A 19210-nucleotide genomic window follows, 5' to 3' on the forward strand; every position below is an offset into this window, starting at 1 on the left:
AGAGAGAGAGAGAGAGAGAGAGAGAGAGAGAGGGAGAGAGAGAGAGAGAGAGAGAGAGAGATCTTTATTTTGCTCAAAGCAAAAAACAATACAATTCCTTGAGGTCACATAAGACTGTGTCTCATACAAACTAACAAAGAGAGAATATAAAAAAATATAATTACAGCATTTTGGAAGATAAAATTGTTTGTCCTACACAGATTAAAATAATACTTTGGTAAAAATACCGTCACAAAAAAAATCACATTTAGTCATGTTAAATATCACAGTATAAATTATCACAATAAACCTTTCTAACTTTACGCTGTACACGTGAGGTTTGGTCATAGACCTATTAGTATCAGAGTACATAATACTGAAAAATTATTACGGCCTATAGGCCGAGTCAGACTAGATTAAAAACGCAGCGCCAGAGGGCTCAGAGTCATCACGATTCGATAGCCAGCAGATGTCGCCGCAGTGCCCCCTTGAAGGAGGCGAGGGATGGTAGGTTACGCAGGGTAGAAGGGAGAGGGTTCCAGAAACGAGCACCCTGGACCTGGAAAGCTCTAGCCCCGGTCTCGGTGTTCACAGCAGGCATGCTTAGTTCCGGAGGAACTCCTCTGCCGGAGGGTCTCGGCTTGTATTTAACGAAAAATGAGGCCAAGTACCCAGGTTCACCGATTCGAATCACCTTGTATAATAAAATGGCCTCAAAGTAGAGCCTTCTGGAATCGGTGCGTAGCCATTCTAGACGCCTCCGATAGGGACTAATATGTTCATCCCTTCTAACCCCGAAGATGAATCTCACACAAGAATTGCTCAGTCTCTGTAACCGTATTCGTTGTTCGTTAGACGCGTCCAGGATGGTCACAGTACAGTAGTCCAAGTGTGGTTGTATGAGTGTCTCGACTAGTCTTCTGCGGAGAGTCTCAGTGGTGCAGCCTCTGATAAACCGCAAGCTATACAGGGCTTTGTTGACTTTTTTCGTAATGGCATCCACTTGCGGTTTCCAAGTAAGTTTACAGTCTAATACAACACCAAGACTCACGACAGCTTCACTGAAAGGGACGATCACTCCGTCCGGCAACGGAACCCCAGGCAGTTTCCACGACTTAATATCATTAACATTTCTCGTGGAACCACAAAAAATAGACTTAGTTTTGCCGAAGTTGAGTCGCAGGTCGGAGCTCGCCGCCCAGTCAGAAACCAGCCGCGCCGCTTCAGTCAATCGAGCCACGCCTTCCTGAAAATTATCTTTGCTGGTATGTAGATAAATCTGAAGGTCGTCCGCGTAAAAAAGATGTTTAATTGTGAGAGGGAGAGAGGCGGCCCTCGCGCTACTCGACTTCTCAAGTAGAATGCCTGCAGGAGCGCGCGTTATCACGACTGACTAGCTTTACAGCCGCGGAGAAAGGATCCGCTGGACCGCGCGGAAAGCCGATTTTATGGCTGCTCGACCGGAAGCTCTTTCTTTCGTCTCTGTCGAAGGCGACGTTCCTCGGCTGCGACTCGCGCTTCCTTTTTCTTTTTTGCATGGACAAGAGAACGAGCTACGGCTGCTTCCTCAGCTGCGATTTCGCCGGGAGTTTATGACCTGCGGAGCAGTTTGATTAAAGCATATTAATAAACGGATGTTAAATCAGCGCTCTGATTGCGTTAGCCGACGTTTTCGTTAAATTTTCAGAGCGAATAACCGGACGAGGGAAGTCGCGCATTATGTCCCTCCTGCTGCACTGAAAAAGCTCTCGAAACAACTCCCCGAGAGCCAAAGTCACCCTCTTTCCGCCTTTCCGATCACGTAGCTATCACAAGCCGAGCTCGGCTCATTGTGCGCGAATATGAGAAGTCCGATGACTGCGACGATGAACCGCAGGGACCCCCCACTGCTCCAAGGCAGCGGCAGCAGCAGCTCCTTTGTTCCTCCACTCCTCTCACTCCTCTCACTGGCGCGCGCGATGCTCGTTTTTGCGAATCGAGGTGAGCGAGTCTCCGCTGAAAAGGCTGGGCACGTGGGAGACTGAGTGTGAAAATGTGTATCGGTAAAAGTGCTGGATTTGATTTAGCAGCTCTGCTCTAATGCCCCGATCGTGAGGAAACTTGAAAGATTCCCGACTGCACTCGGGATAATAAAGACATCAAAATATGCTAAGCGCGCGAGCTCGACTCTCCGCGCACGGCCCGAACAAGGGCACGAGCATGGCGTGTGTGCTCTCGGCTTTGTTTCTCCGGCACTTCCGTCTTTCTTTCCCTCCGCGGGCTCTGCTCCCCTTAACCGGACTACGGGACTATCGCCATTCGAGAATCAGACACTCGAGAGCGCGCGCGGAAAAAGGAAGATAGGAGACTCGCGCGCTGAAGCCGAGCTGACCTTATCGCCCCGGTCTTTCTTCGTCGTCCACGAGCCGCTGAAAGACCCACTTCTCGGACAATTTAAAAACTAATTGTATTTACGAAATTAAGATAAAAAAGGAAAAGAGGTTATAGTTGTAGGTTAAAGTCTGAGCTACTTATAATGCTTCTTGGCGGTCAGATAAGGAAGTGCGCTCTTTTTTCTCTTTTTGCTTCCTCTCTGCTTTTGTCTTTTCCCGGCCACTCCTTCGGGCTCTCTCTCTCTCTCTCTCTCTCTCTCTTTCTCTTTCTCTCTTTATTGCTCCTGGCCCGTGTATTTATACACTCGCTCTCGGCTCGCGCGCGCGCCTGAATATAGTGTACTTATAATATGCGAAAATAATGGCTCCGCAACCGCTGCGTCCGATAAGTAAACGCGCGCGCCGCTTTAGAAATTTATACCGCCGCCAGAGAGAGTGAGTTGATAACTCCAAATAATATCGCGCAGCGGTAAATCGTAAGAGGACTGATTGCACAATGCCAAGAGGGAGCGGAGCGCCGCAGGAATGAATTTGAAGCGCGCGAGCGCTCTCCCTTTTCCCCTTTCGAAGCCTTGGCTATTCTCCATTTCGGGGAAAACGCGCGTTTCGATTTTCAGAGTTCCTAGCGCAGATAGAAACCCGAGCTGCTTAAAATCAAATCTGCCGCGACCCTTTGATCAAAAGGAGTAGCTGCCAGCGCTACGAGCTCTTCTGAACTTCTTTTTGCGATTTTTCGCGAAAGAATTTTTCGAAAATTCACCGTAACTTCGCGCTCGAAGGCGTTGTTTTAAATCTTATAGGAGTCTTGTTAATTTTTCATCAAGTCTCACAGATTCGTAAATCCGAGTCGAATATTTTTATTTCATCGACATTTGTAGCGCGAAGAGTAAAAGTTCGTCGACATTTAACTGCGCATAAGTCGTTGCGTCATGGAGAGTCGAGAATCAGCTCGCTTCGCAACGGCAGTTCCACGCAGAGGAGCCTGTTTTGTCGAGCGCGAAAGATGCGTTGTCGGGGCAAAAGAAGTTTGCGACAGTAACGAGACAGGCGATGTCGCGAAGTCACAAGCAAGACTTGCTGACGTTGTACGTCGAGGAGAGGACTCGGAAGCCGCCGATAACCTCGGCACGCGTCGTTCGACATCTCGCGTAGGTGAAGAGGGCTTTGAAACGTTTTCGACTCGGCAATCCGGGGACGATAATCGTTAAAAATACCCCAGGAACAGTGCGCCGGTTCGAACTCTAATGAAGTACTTCGCCAGTGCGAATGCGAAAATATAACGTTCTCATTTAGCACAATTACGCGGAGCTCTCTGCAAAGTCCACTGCATAAAAGGCATCTACGAAAAGGGAAAATTAGAAAAAACCTGCTCTCGCTTCAAAAACGCGCTCAACGAAGGAATTTCCCGGACATTCAAGAACCTTTAATATTTTAGCATTCCGCAGCTCCGCGCAATAGAGCCTGTACTTATGCGTGTGTTCCTGGTTTTTGAAATTTTTGCACCGCAGGCGCTCCGTGTTGCACGTGAATAAAAAGTGCGAGGGAACGCGGAATACAAATACTTCTCTTGTAATTCCATATAGGGCCGATAAGGATAAATTCGACTCCCCCCTCCCTCCGAAAAATGCCCTCGACGTGCAAAAAAGAAACTCGCAGCAAATCTCCGCGGCGCAGTCCTCCAATAAATCGATAAGTACACTCGCACGTACGGAGAGAGAGAGAGAGAGAGAGAGAGAGAGAGAGAGAGACGCGGGGAGAAAAAGAAGGCGGCGAAGATCCAAAGCTCGCGGGGCCCGAAGCAGCCGTAGGAGCAGAAGAAGAAGAAGAAGAAGAAGAGCCTCTCGACGAAGAAGGAGCGCGTGACCGGAGAATAAGAGAGAAGTCGAGTTCCTCGAATGCGGGGAATCAGCGGCCCGGATCGCGCGCCGTACGTACCACGCCTCTCCCTCCCGCGATTGCTCTTTTTGCGCGAGGCATTATACACGTAATAATGCGCGCAGAGCCGTGCGCCTCTCTTCGTTTATCATCGTCTGCCTTCGTTTTTCCCCTCGCCGAGCGAGAGCTTCATCTCTCTTATTCTCGCCGGTTTTTGCCCCGCGCGCACCGGTTCCCGCTTCACGTCTGGCTGGATGCTCGTGAATTCTGTGACGCGGAGCCCCATTGTTAATGAACGCGTCACCGAGACACGCGAACATCGGCATCGAGCCAATTGAATTAATGCGCGACTTATTCGGAGAAGCGCTTCGCTTGCCTCTCGGCTTTAGCCCCGCACGAAAAACCCGTGTAATCGCCTGGAAGAGGCCGTGTTGCGCGTAATGCCTCGTCGTGATTTTTTTCATTTTAGAACTCGGCGAATCTTTGAAAGGCCTTTCGCGAATAATTCCGCAAGCATTTCAAACGTCTCGAGATCGCATCTCCAAATACATTGTTTCGAAGAGCTGCTGCTGCGGCGTTGCATATACCGAGAGAGGATACAAGAGCGCCTTTTTCGTTCCGCAGACAAAATGGGCCGCAATTAGCGCGAAATGAATCAGTCACAACACCTTGTCACCATGACGCTATGATCGCTGCTCGTGCGACGGATTGACGTATACAACTAATACACGTGTTGCGGTGCAGTATCTCCTGCATACTTGATGCTCCGCCGAGATTGCGAGCAAAAGTGTGAGTCATGTAAAATGCATGCATCATGTATGGAATATATTGCGCAGCTCGCTGCTCAGCTAATACAGTTCGAGCGCGAGAGCCAACTATATACAGCTCGTAGCTGCTCTCGGGATTTTTAATATTTCATGCGGTGCGTTTTGCGATATTTTATTTCCAGGCGCATTTTCTCTGTCTCCTTTGTTCCTTCTATCTATTTGTGCCCAACTTCTCGGCAATTCTTCTCTCGCTCGCCCAAATTTTTTCCTTTCGTCGAACTTCCATTTCTTCTTCGCTCGTTATATCTTTTTCCTCAAATATTTTCCTTCCCCACTTTTCAATCTCCATTTCAAACGGCTTATTATTCCTTCGCAGCTTTCTCCCTGAATTACGAAGGTAAACGATGTTTCAGCCCCGTTTTTACTCGAAAATCATCGAGGAATTCCTCTTTCGGAGCGATCGGAGAGGGAAACGTAATAGTCTCGCCGATTTACCATCTGCTCTGTATCTCCCCTCGATCGGCGGCCTTTCATTCGATTCTCTCCTTCCTCGGTCAGTAGCAGTGCATTATCAATCGATCTCTCTATCCCTCCGCCCGTCATTACGGTAATGATACGTTGCCGTCTCCGCCGATCGTCTGGAAGTTCTGATGCCACTTTTTTCGCGGATCCGCGCAGCTCTATCTCCGCCGCAGCGGATTTTTCTTTCTGCCTTCGCGCGATTCGGAGCTTTCTTCTTCGGAAAAGCGGCTCTCCCTGATGCACATTACGACTCGCGGCGTTATATAAGGGAAAATCATTATCCAGAAGCTACCTCGGCTTCCCCGAACGAGGATCCCTCCCTTTTTACGCAGCTGCGGTATACGCCGACGAGAGATGCGATTATACGCGACTCTCGAGGTTCACCTGCAGCATTTTCTCAGGATTGAGATGAACGACTAGTGCAACCTCCTGTTTCTCATTCTCTTTGTTGGATCGTACACTTGTTTTTGGCGTCGCTTCTCTTTCGCGGGGCGTCGATCACGTCTGCAGACTTGTTTCTCTCGATATACTGGTTTATTTCTCTCCCGTGTTCTTTATTGTAATGAAAGGGCGCGCGGAAGACCGTATTCCCGCGTGAAAAAAGCTTCCCCCAATTTACATAGGTACACAAAGAGAGCGCATATATCCTTATCGAGCATCGCGCTCTAAGTGAATGAACAGATTTATGAGTTTTATTAAAAGCTGCGCCGATGGCGCATATAGTCCCCTATAATAAAGATTGATGACATCTGCGAGTTGCCTAACAAAGTTCCCGGTGTGTTTTAAATTTGCAGAGACAGAAAAAGTAACTCTGATTGATGCGTTTGTAGTGCCGTGCGCGAGCGCCAAATGAAATATTATATTATTTTCATCGCATTTACAGTACAAGAAGTTTCAACAGTAATAAAAGAGCTCTGAAGGTACCATCATTAAAGTTGTAGCCGTGAATCGCGCAGAGGGAAATCTAATTTAAAGAGATGGTTTTTCATTTGCAGAGCCAAAGCGAACGCACTCGACAGATATTCTCATCTCATCAAATTTACGAGTGCAGAGGGCGCAATTCCGCCTGGAAAAAAGAGGACGTCCCGATTCCACAATTTTTCGTGCAGGCAACTACGACGCGTACACGAGGAATGAAGGGAGGGAACACGCATGAAAAATCGATCTCAAGCCCCGCCGCATAGGAATAGTCATTATGAAATTGTTGGAGCCGTCACGAAGCGTCGCGATTGGATTCGAAAAAAGCGCGGTAATGAAAACGAAGGCAGCGGCGAGGAAGAAAGGCAAACGAAGTGTTTGTCAAAGGAGGGCTCGGAAAAAGGGGGCAAAGAAGACGGCCAGCGGCGCCATAACGGCGACGGCAAAGGAGAGCAAAAAGGGCGAATTTCCGGAAGGAGGAGGACAAATTGCGAGAAGTCGGAGCACGACTGAATGAGCTGTTGGCAAGAGATTCCTTTATCTTCCGGTCCAGAGCGGATGCGCCGCGCGCGAGTTTTACTAGCAATTACGGCAAATTGCATTAAGCATAATTGACTACATCGAGCGACGATATTGGAGAGCTCATTGGCACGGTAAACGAAAAAGGCGGAACTTACCGTGAAACGCGATACTGCGAGACTCTCCCATGATTCGGCAGAGTAATGTTGCTCCCGGACTTCCTCCAGGTGACGGAGTTTCGAGCGTCTGGTACGTACGCCTGGCCGATGTAGGCCTCGCAGAAGAGCCGGGCCGTACCGCCCAGAGGCACCAGCTGCGACGACGGTCTATAGGTGGGCAGTGGTCGTCCCTTGTAGCCGTTTGTTTCCTCGCCTGAAACAGCCAGAGAGAGAGAGAGACAGAGAGTCAGAGTTGTCAGTTAATTTGGTCCGGGCCGAGCTCGGATTTATTTAGTTTCATTCAGAATTCATCGCTCTCTTCACGAGTGTTCCGAGCGCTCGCAACTTCTCCGGCGCAAACAAAAGAATCCCCGCGCTGGGGGGGGGGGGGCGTCTTATTAAAAGTAGTGGAGGCGGCGCGCGCGAGAGAGGAGCGGAGGAAAATTCCGATCACGCAGACGAGCCGTACGGTTAGTTAGATAATGCAAAATTTAAGCTTATTAAAAGTTCTGCCGGCGACGGGCCAATCAATTCCGGCGCGCACCCTATGAATTCCCGCCGCGAGGACGAGGAGGACGAGAATCGCGCGTCATTACATCGGCAATTGTTCAGCCGCCGAGTGTCGCGGACAGTTGCTGCTCGCGGCGACGTTCGGCTAATCGACTCGAGTCTGCGCTGGGATGTTATTTTTTACCAGCCGGCGTAAACAGAGTACCAAATGAAAAGCACATAGCGAGCCCGCGAATTAAATTTAAACAGAGGACTGACCCTTTTTATACAACGGGAACCGCAGTTCTCGTTAACTCGCGGCGCTGCAATTATAACGTTGCGGTGCGGCGGCCGCGCGGCCTTTTGTTTCTCCTGGAGGAGCGGGATGCTAATACATTTTTACCTCTTAATGCGTGTTGCGGTGTCGTCGCGAGAGGGGGAAGGGTTCGGTCTCATTAAAAATGCAACCCGCGCACTCGGTCGCGCTGACAAACGCGCTGACAAACGCGCTGACAGTCGTAAGCGAAATCTCGACGGCGAATTCGCGCGACATCTGGGTCGACGACGGAGTTTATTATTAATTCTCTCAAAAATCGGAAAAGGTCGGAGCCGCCGCAACGGCCGCTAAAACCTCGCGGAGATCAGAGCCGCGAAATAAAGCACGCAGGCGAAGCTCCATCGCGATAAACTCTCTCGGCTGGAAGTCAAAAGGCAGATAGCGCAGCAGACTCGCTCTCGGCGGGGGTGGTAGAAAGTTAAACCCGGCGCCGCTTTCGGATCAGAGGAAGAGAAAGAGGGGGGGGGGGGCGACGCTATGCCGCTGCACGCGAACCCGAGAAACAAAGATAGCGCCGCCGCGCAAACACACGTGAAAGGCGCATTTGGAGGAGCGGAGATATCGCTCGCGCGCGCGAAATGACAGGCAGAAGCTTCCCTGCACCCCTGGCCGCTCCGGCTGAAATACGATTTGCCGCTATTCGATGCCAGTCCGCGTCAGCGTTCGTGTATAAACTTTGGAGGCGCCGCAAACCAACGCCGCTCGCTCTGTGCCTTTCACTTCCATCTTGCAGTCCGGCCCCGCTTTCTTCGGCACTTTTTTCGGGGGAACGGGCATGGCCTCTTGAAAATTAATCAACCGCCGGTGCATGCCCTACGCCGTGGCGTCTTTGCAGTCGGAAACCCAAGCGCAAAACAGAACACCGAGAGCCGAACTCTCGGCGACGGCTACAGCAGGGAGTCGCAACCGCAGACTCACCATCGGCGGCGTTGTCGCACATTTGTTTCGCTGCGGAGGAAGACGTCCTTTCGAGTACAGCGTACACGCGAGTGGCGCATCGTCGACGCCCTTTCTAACTGCTGAATTAATTAAATTCGCGGTACGCTTAATTGGATCGAAGTGTGCGCGCGATAGTGTTGTGATTAGCTCGGTAGTTTGTTTAAGTTTATATCTGATCTGTTTGTTAGCGATTGCCACGGTAAAATATTTCATTTCTTAGTGCTGAGGAGTCACTCGTGAAAAGAGGACCGTGATTCGATAAATCGAGCTGGAACTGAACAATCGTAAAAAGAGAACAAACGCGAAGTGATCAATGCCCGTCACACTCGTCGTCATAAAAGCTCGTCGCTGAAAAAAAAAAAACATTCATCGAAGGTGTCAATCAATTAAAAAAGACATCCGTCGCAACAGCAGCAGCATCCACTGCACGAGTGCAAAACAACCGAGCCAATAAATCGCCGCATCAAAGCGATCAATCAATCTCGCGATCACTGCTGCGCCGTATTACAGCGTTTCTTCGTCTCTCTTTCTCTCTCCCCACGCCAGTGCCGCGGAACCCGTTTCTGCGGCGATAAGCACTCGCGGTTCGCCTCCCACACGGCTCTTAGTCGATTTATCATTGCCGAGAGAATTTTACGGAGCGACAAATTCAACTACGATAATTGCGCGCTCGCGGCGAGCCGAGCTACTTCCGGTTGGCTTTGCGCGTTAAGGGGTTTCGGCCGATATGCGGGTGTGTATGCAAATGTTTAATACGCGGCTTTGAATTCCCGAATGGAGCCTGATTTTAGCCCGGCGAGGCGAGAAGCTCGACCTCGGAATTATGCATGCCGGGAGATACTAATGGTATGGATTTTTCAAGTGTATTTTTTCGCGGAGGGGATCCCACGAAAGACTGATGACCGAGCATTTGTCCTTCTCACTCTGGATATAACGATGGGGACTGAGCCGTAGCTGGTTTGGCAACAAGTGCCTCGGAACAAAGTCCGCGAGTGGAGTCTCGGCTAATCGAGGCATCGGATGGATCCATCGCGAAGCAAATATTTCCAGTTAATGCTCAAAACGCCTCAGGTAATTAGATAAATGGAACGTACAAGCGCATTTCGAGGAAAGCCATCGGCGTATATAATCCTCCAAAAACTCGCTGGTGCTTGAAATTCAATGCAATCTGCGCCGAGTCTTGAATAATCATCAGGAGCTTTCCGTCATTCGATCGCAAAAGCACAGCGAAATATAAATCGCAGCGCGAACCGGGGCGCACAATTAAAAAACATCAAAGCGCGTCGAAAAAGGCGAATCCGCGAGACAACGATAAAATTTCAATCGCCCCGCGCGCTCGGCTTTATAAAGAGCCTTACGATCGCGCCCGCTGCACTATCGTATAAAGTGCGGGCTTTTACGAGCGGCCCGACGAAAAAAAGAAAGAAAAACGAAGAAAAGCGGAAGGAGGAATCGAAGGAAAGGCTCTAGCTTCGAGAAATAAAAAAGGCCACGGTGAAACCTCGGGCGCGGCGATAAAACCCGAGCTAGCGATGCAAAAAGCGATAAATCAGCGGATAATAATGGCACGTTCTCCCCTCCCCCACCCTCCTCTAGGAAGTAAGAGAGGGAGTTTCGCGACGGACGACTGTTTTACAGTTTAGGGAAAACTTGGGTTATTCCTTCTTGTTGCCGCTCGCGGTGCAGTGTGTTGTTTTTGTTTTTTCAGCCAACACTTTATATCTCTGCGTATACGTGAAAAACGGCGGCCGCGCAAACTTCTGAATTAACTGCAGCGCGGAGGTCTTTTTATCGCCTGGCCGGCTTTTCATCCGAGCCGCGAGGAAAAATCATCGGCGATCCCGACCCTGGTAGATCGAATGAAAGTGGTGAGAACAAAAACAGGGAATGTTTCAATTTTTTTATGCAGTGAAAACGAGTAAAAATAGCCTTTACACGAATGTAGGCGGTTCAATCAACGGGTCTCTCGATTGGAAAAATAATCGAACAGCGCGCGGAACTCAATGGAATATCCAGCGGGTAGAGCAAAGCACAAACCTCCGAAATAACTTTTCGCAAACCAAACTCTTATACACAACACACAAGACGCTCCTGCGATCTCGCGACGACGCGCCCGGCAATTGAAAGCTGGCGCCGATTTCCGGTCGAACGTGACTCGCCGTCGTGGAACTTCATTACACACACACACACACACTGAGAGCTCGGCCTCGCCTGGTGTTAATTGCTTTGAAAATAATCTCGTTTTTTCATCCCGTATTTCGCTCGGTCAAACTCCGATGAGTTGAATAAAGCATCGAAAGTCCTCGCGCGTCGCCTGCATCGGAAACTCCCGGCACTTTTGCCGCGCATATTCCGCTAACTGCACTCGACTGCAATCTCCGAAAATCCCTGCAGCGTGAAACCTTGCACTCCCCCACACGAATCGCTACCGGTACACAGTAGAGTCGTCGTGCAGAAGCGACGGGCGAATCTTCGCGGCGGCCGCAGGTGTCGAGGCGCATCGAGGACGGAAAGCTCTCTCGGAGCAGAGACAGCCGAAAAAAGAAGAGGAAGCGAAGAGGGAGCTACGCTCTGCCGGGAAAAACGAACCGACGGAGAAGAGGGAGATTACGGAAAATGGATCACCGCTGCCACTCCTTTCTCCTCGTAAAAGCTACAGCCCGAGGTGTCGCCGGAGCTTGCGCTCCTCTTTTTACTGCGGCCTTGTCTTATGCTTCTTCCGTCTTACTCTGCATGTCGAGGGCGAAGCCTTGGCCGGTCCGCCGCTCCGCATCGTGCGGATTTTCCAGCCGGAGTGGTTTGTTATTTCGACAATTTCCCCCCCCCCCTCTCGCATTGCTTTCGAGAACAAAATGAAAATTGATCGACCGTCCCGTCGAATTCGTCACGTCGCTCGACTCCCATTCGCGGAATTCCGCCGACAATGAGTCGAAAAAAAGGAAAGCGAGCGAATTGGAAGTGACGTGCAATTTCGCGGTTTTCGTGATCGCTGACGAGCGACGAGGTCTTCGCACGCGTGCAGGGATCAGAGAGCGCGCATTGTGCGCGGCTCCGGGGAATCGAGTCGAGGATGATGTCGGCTGACTCGCGTGATTAAATTTAGTGAATTCGAAGTCGATGTATTTTTTTAACGCTAAACAAGCGATAAAACGTTCAACGCCGAGAGAAAGAGCCACGGCCGCAATCAGCCAGCAGACGGTCCCCATCAAATCTCTCACTCGCGCGCATAAACCAACGGCGGCAGCAGCGCTCGTTCCATCTTCCAAACGAGCAAATCTCCGTCCGCACAGCCCGGAGTCAATTACGTCCCTCCACACGACGACGCGCGAAACAATGAGCAGTCAGCTGCAGGCTCGTCATTGCGGGAAATTATCCGAGCCGCGCAATCTCTCGCTACGAGGAAGCGGCAGCGGCAGCGGCAGAAGGAGCAGCTTCGTCGGCTTATCTCTCCGGGAGATGCACGTGTGACTGCTCGCGATACGTGGAAATGGGAAACGATAGCAGCTGCGCGCGCTCTCCCTCTCGCGAGAAGTTCAGAGTGTAATTTTTAAAGTTTAACGTCTGTCATGCGGTTTTGCATCGATATGGAAATGAATGTCGGTATCGCCGTTGTAATTTTGTCAAAAGCACAGTTCGTCGAATTAAAAGGTCCCGACTAATAACGCTTCAATAACCCTTTAGCTTTAATATCCTCTGCCGGCGGACAGGGGGATCGAATGAAAAAGAGATCGACATCGGCACGAGCAAACCTCTCCGGCAGTGGTATGAAAACGGAAGCCAGCCAGCGGAGAGGGAGCAGCACACGACGTTCCTAGAAGCGATTTACTCGGCAGCGGCGGCGGCGGCGGTGGCGGCGGCTTCAGCCGTGTCATCACGCGTGATACGACACGCTCGGCCACTCGTAATGGGAATAAGCCTTGCGGGAGAGCGCGACTATGCGGAGAACAGGGAACAAAAGCGAATAGCGGCGGGGGGAGGGGCAGCAAACGGAGAGGTGCTCCTCTGCAGTGAGAGAGGCGAAAGCCGCGCGCTATGGGAAAACCTCGAGCAAAACTCTACGCGACGCGCTGATGTTTTAATTCGCCGGGAGGACTCGGCTCCGCTATCTCGCGGAAATCGATGGCTCAAAATTTGAACCCTCGGCGAACTTGGAGCCTTAATTAACCCGTCGACCCCAAAACTGCAAACACCCCCCTGAAATCCATCCCCGGCCGGCCCCAGCGGCGTCTTACCTCGCGGGCGAGCCCCGAACTACGCGCAAGCAGCTACGCCGGCTCCTCCTCGAGTCGACTCGTCGAGTAGCAGCGAGACAAGAGCGGAGCAGCGTCAGCCTCGGGCGCCGCCGGGGAATTGACCCGGGGAAGACGGGCTCGCGAGAGAGCCTGTCAGGCCACGAGACAGCGCCTTTAATTGATTAGCGTCCCGCAGCTCCCGCGCGCTGTCCAGCCCTTCGGCTAATCGAATCCCGGCTAATCGCTGAATTTACGACGACGTTGTTTGGCTTCTTGCGGCGGCCTTGCCGAGATAAAAAGGGGCCTCTTCGAAGCAGTCGACCTTCCCGGCAGTTGGTCAGAAGTTTCATAAGCAATCTCCCGAGTAGCGCCGCGCTACAAACTGTTATCGCTGTCCGGCCCTCGAACCCGCGGACAAAAGCTGGCAACTCCCGCGGAAAATCTAATCCCAACTCGAGCGTTAAATCGTTTTCGCCCGCCTCGACAAAGAATCACATCCTCCCTCTCGTGAACTTCTTAATTCGCGCGCGCAAACAAGCGTCGCGCCAACAACTTCTCTCTCTCTCGCTCTCTCTCCTCGGCTGACCCATAAATACCTCCGCGGCGGAATGAGGCCGGAAAAAAGGCTCCGCTTAATTTTAGCCGGTATCGCGCGATAAAGCTCGCACACCCCCGCAAACGAAAAATTACGGGGCTCGCAAATGCGCTTTCCCTAACGAGGCGCCGCGAGTGCAAAAAACAGAGGGGCGAAATTTAATTTTCGTCCACTCGACGGTCAAGTACATAACGGCGCACAGGGCAAATATATCGTAAATCGAGCAATGAGTGCTTCCCTCCTCGCGCGCACTGTTCTCTTCATATTCCGCTCCATTACCCGCGTCTATGTTTCATTCGCCGCGGCGCACTATTTCTTCGACCGGCGCTGCTTTGTTGAGGGGGAGGGCGGTGTGGTTTCTTTTCGAAATACCTCGTTGATAAGGTACTTAGCGCGTGCTCCCAGCTACCTCGAGAGCTTTTCGCCAAGTCTGCCCACCCGAGCGCGCATCGGACTGATTATGATTCCATCAGACCGTCGGAGGAGCACTTGGAACATCGCAGGCACGGAACGAACGAATTTCACGTCGGCCGCGACTTCCCACGCGCGCGGGATGCAATACGCGGTATGCCTGCTGAGAGAAAAACTGAGGCTTCGTGACTGTCGGACCGCGAGACAGATTACTTTTAATGGAAACGTGCCGGAGAAGAGTCTCGCCGGCATTGGCACCGGCTTGATTAAGAGCGGAGGACTATGTGTGGAAGGATAATTGCCGGCTCGATTAAAGAGCCGAGTCGCGCAAATTGTACTGCTGGAACGCGGCTTTTCATGCGACCGTTCCTCCCCTCTTCTTGCGCTGGCGTGCGATACGCTCGGTGCGTTTCTTTGCTCGTGTCGCGGAGCACGAGAATCTCGATTGAATTTTTCAAACGAGTTCAACGGCGTTCAATAAGTGCCGATCCCTCTTCAAAATCAATTTAAAAACGCCTTTCTTCCCCGGCGTCCGATAAAAGCAACCGTCGCTGCTCTAATAATGCTCCTTCGCGGCACTGCGCGAGAGGGAAAAAAGGAATCCGAGCGCATAATAAATCGGTAACAACGCCGCGACTCGCTCGAAATTAATAATAGCCGGCAGTGCTGCGCCGCGCGAATTTAATTTTACCGCGAAAATCATTTCGCTCGAATTTCTCCCGTCCGCAGTGCTCGTCGCGTAAAACGGCTTTAAAAATCTACGATATCCGTGGAAAATACAACGCAGCAATAAACCGCCGCTGAAGATATTTCTCTTCGATCTTGCCGGGGTATTACTTCATTGCATCGCCCGGAGGATAATTGCTGGACGTGTAAATCGCGCGCGGTTGCCGTGGAAATCCGATAAAAATGGAAGTCGAGTTATTGAAAATTTCATGCGACGATATCAGAATTGAGGTGGCAATCAAGTCGAAAGAATTAATGATTTACCCTAATGAAGTTTGCATTTTTGCGAGCTCACGCGCACGTTTACGCGATCCAAGACGTCGCTTGGGGGACACTCGGAGCTGTTCACCGTCAGCCCGCGCAACGAGGCGAGGCACGTGCTGCTGCATAATTTTATTTTGCAGTTCGGCCGGAGGCAAACTAGAAAATTTCGCTTGATAGTAGAACGGTCCGCTAAACGGCTGCTGAGTCAACGTAATCGAATTCTTCCCGAAATGTTCAGCTGTCGAGCTTGAATAAAAATATTGATTTATCGCACGATGATCGTGCTCATGATAAATTCATACAGATGTAGCCGCACGGGATAAATTTTGGCAAATTCGCAGCAGCGGTTAATCCGACGACGGTATAAAGGCATCGAACCCATCAGTTCTGCATAATGCGAGAATAAATTAAATTTAGCCGCGACGTGCAAAAATGCGCGAGTAAAACTCGAAATCCCGAACAAGGAACACCGCCCGCACATGAGTTATTCGATCGATAACGTCCGATCGAGCGGGGAACAGAAGCCGAGACAGGATGTTTACGCGGGGGCTAGCTCGCGAATGTTTAGAGCCCGGCGCCATTTCCAGCATTTTCCCGCCGACGACACTCGCTTTAACGACGCGGACCGGGAGGGGGAGGGGAAAAACGAGGGGGCTGCGCGCGAAAAACCGAAGCGATAAGGCCGCGCAGCTTTTATTCGTCCCTTTCTCGCTGTTTTCTCGCGTGCTCGATTCCGCTCTCTCTTTTTCCGGGACGTACGCCGGTAATTGGCGCTGATAAAGTTTTCAGATCTACCTCGTGTCGTATTTGCGCGACGGATAAAAGCCTCGAGTTTTCGGCGTATCAGCGCATTAGGCTGAACTAGCACAATCCACTTTTCAACGTCACGCGAATGGTCAGCGCGCAAATACTTTCTCGAGCAAACAGCGCCGCAAAGGATTTGTTTAGTCGCATAACATTATATCGCGCACCGGCTACAATAACGCTCCCACTCGATAAGCCGCATCCGCCCGCGCATGTACGTAATACGTATATACCTGCGCCGCTCGAGCGATCGAGCGCGCACACAGTGGCACATGTTGGCTTAATAAGCGAAACTGCAGCGCGATAAGGGATTTATATAGCCTCGGCGCTCGGCCGGTCTTGTCTTACGGCGATAAAGCGCCTCACCGGATACCCAAGAATGTAAACACCGGGATGACGTTCTTCGTTCTTCGAGCGCTTTACGGCGCAGCTGATGGAGCCGTTTCGGGATATTCTACAAGCTTTGTCAATTCCGCATTTTAGTCGCAGGAATTAATCGGATTGAGCCTGTAAGCGGCCGTGGCAAAAAGGGGTGTGCAGGGCGGCGGTAACTCACCGAGGACCTCGAGGGTGATGTCGCCCTCGAGGGTGGTCGTGTCGTTGCGCGCCCGACAGGAGTAGCGGCCGGCGTCGGACGTCCTCACCTCCTGCGTGTAAATCGTCTGATTGGCACTCTCCGGGTACAGGATGAAGGTGCTCTCGCCGCCGGGCCACGGATAGGGCCGGCTGTCCTTGTACCTGAAATCAGAGGAGAACGGTGAGAAATAGTGCCGACTAAGAGTGCGGGGGCGACAAACAATGCGGGGAGGGAGGGAGAACTAGAGGAGGAGACGTCTAGACTAGACGCGCGGAGGAAATGTTTTATAATGTACGCCTCCCTTATTCCATTCCGTTCCGCGATCCGTTATAACTCGTCTCCCGGAGCCAGAGAAGCGTGACGTCGTAAATTCTCTCCTTTCCCTTTGTCTCTACCGCATCCCGCGCTCGCTCGCAATAACTTGAAAAGTTCCTCACACGAAAAAGTAGTCGCGCCCCGATAAAATTACCCCCCGCGACCCCCGTCACGCCCCGGAATAACCTCGTAACTCCGCATACATCGCGAAATAAGCGAAAAGCGCGGAGCGTGCAACGAGTCGGTATTTTATACTCGAGGGCCGAGAGCCGGAGAATTGATTAAATGAAATTCATTTGTTCGCTGCCAGGCAGAGGGAGAGCCGGTTTTTCAGCGGAATTTCCACTCGATATGCGCCGCTTTTACGCGCGGTCCCCTTTCATCCGGCAGCCTTGTTTTTCTTTCCTCTACTTGTCGAACCGATCCTTTGCATTATACGACTCGGCGCGGCGGCGACTTGACTTTATTCTTCCCCCCGCCTTGATTACGCCGGCAATAAGCGCTCAATTATCCGCCGGCCTCTGATGAATCGGATTGCTGGCTCTACGCGTCGTATCCCGATTATCCCTTCACGGGCCGGAGCTGTCTTTGAAAATAGCCGATGAATCGATAAAACGCAACACGACCACCAGCTCCGCGACCGAATCGAGTGCGAGTGGGGCACTCATCCCATTTCCGATAAGGTGCTCCGGACGCTGCTTCTTGTACTCGGGTGAATTTCGAGTTCCGGAGCTGCCGCGTCATAATTTAGCGCGCAGGCGATGCAGCCAAAGCCGGGCATTAACGCGCGCGCTCCCCGCCGCCGTACAGAGCGCGTGTAATCGATAAGTAAGCCGCTTGTCGGCTGCTTACCCGCGAACTTTGCACGCGCGCCGCTTATTGAACATCGCGTGGCTGCTCGGTCTTTCGTCGCGTTATGCACCGCCACAATGCGCCAACTCGCTCGGCTCCTCGCTCGGCTTTCCCGCGGCAGCATACATCGCGAGTGGGTTCGGCGAGGCTCACGGCACCAGGAGAGTCACGTCCGGACGCGAGATGTAATTTTCCGGCTCCCGGACGAATTTTCTCATTTTTCCCGCTCTCGCGCCAGCGACTCCAGCGGGCTCCCAAAGCGAGAGAGACTCTCCTTCCGTCAAGTTCGGCGAATCAATCTACCGCAAACTAACTCTCTCGCGCTCTTTCTCGCAGCGTCTGCCTGCAAGCCGCCAGCTCCCATAGAGCTTTAAATGCCTCTACTTGGAAACTAATTATCGTAGAGCACGACCGACGACATCGACTATACCTACAGACACTATCTGGCGCCCTCGCTTACTTAATAATTTATGAGCGCCGAGACGGGAGCCGGCGCGTATCGAGAGAAAAACGCCGCGCGAATTCGAGCGAGTCCCCGAAGAATGAATATCGCGAGAATTCGCGAAAACGAACGAATGTCGCCCTTCCCCCGCGCATTCGCATGCAAATTCGCCCCTCGCTGCTAAACACACGCGTGCCACGCTGCGCACACAGATCCCGAGTCGTGGGTACGTGTCGTAGACTCGCTGTACACGCTCTACATAATGTAGGGCCACTTACGTGTGCGCGAGCCCGAGCGGCGGACTCGCTTTATATAAGTGAGTGCTCGACTGATGTGCGTGCGAGCGGACTTTTTCCCGCCCCGCCATGGTCGTCGCTGCAGCCGCCGAGACGGCGCGAAAATTAGGCGGGTGGTGTTTAAGAAATTTCCGAGCCGGGCCCGATGATTATTGCTATCGGGGATTTCTTTTCCAAACTTCCGCTTCCATTGCCGATCGAGTATGTATACACATCTATGCGGCAAAACGTAGGTCCGACGGCTGCATTAGCGCGAAATACATAATAACGAAGAGCCGAAGATGAAAGTTGGGAATTCGAAGCGCGTTAAAGCCCCTTAAAGCTCTTTGGAAACTCCCGGACATTGCAGTCGGAGTTGCGGAAAAAACGATCGGTTTGGGAAAGTTTCAAGCGCGCTTGCATTAAACAGGGGATTTGCCTAATTTTTAATCCGACGGTTTGGATTTCAAATATTTATGCGGCGAGTCTTACCCAGCTCGGCTCTAACTACTCGGGGCGTACATATTTTCTTGGAATCAGCGTTATACGTACGTATATCGTTAAATAATTCGGCCGTATTAAGCTCCTCCGTGCGAGCACATCGTATATACACACTGCACGGATGGCTGGGAGGCTTTGAGTCGCGCATCGCGCAGGTGCAAAATTTAAACTTTGAAAATGCGACAAATTTTTCGCGATGAAAGCTGTACGCGCACAGCAAAGAGAAACTCTTAATCTGCGAGTATAAAGTAGGCACAGCTCGCTGTTCGATCTCTAAGCCCGAATAGCGAAATTGAAATTCGGAGAAAAACAAATATAGAACGCAGCCTAGCATGCCGCAC

At 51.6% G+C, this 19210-nt stretch overlaps 1 protein-coding gene across 1 annotated transcript in view; it reads right to left on the reverse strand.

The window, feature by feature from the left end:
* Positions 1-19210, reverse strand: part of LOC100677808 (single Ig IL-1-related receptor) — an 83495-nt gene that overhangs the window by 12878 nt on the left and 51407 nt on the right. The window contains exons 2-3 of the mRNA XM_003428080.5: positions 16464-16645; positions 7111-7324 (exon numbers count right to left, since the gene is read on the reverse strand). Of these exons, the coding sequence (XP_003428128.1) occupies positions 7111-7324; positions 16464-16645 (396 nt within the window). The remainder of the gene's footprint in view (positions 1-7110; positions 7325-16463; positions 16646-19210) is intronic.

This window comes from Nasonia vitripennis, chromosome 4, assembly GCF_009193385.2.
Source record: "Nasonia vitripennis strain AsymCx chromosome 4, Nvit_psr_1.1, whole genome shotgun sequence".
Taxonomy (NCBI): domain Eukaryota; kingdom Metazoa; phylum Arthropoda; class Insecta; order Hymenoptera; family Pteromalidae; genus Nasonia; species Nasonia vitripennis.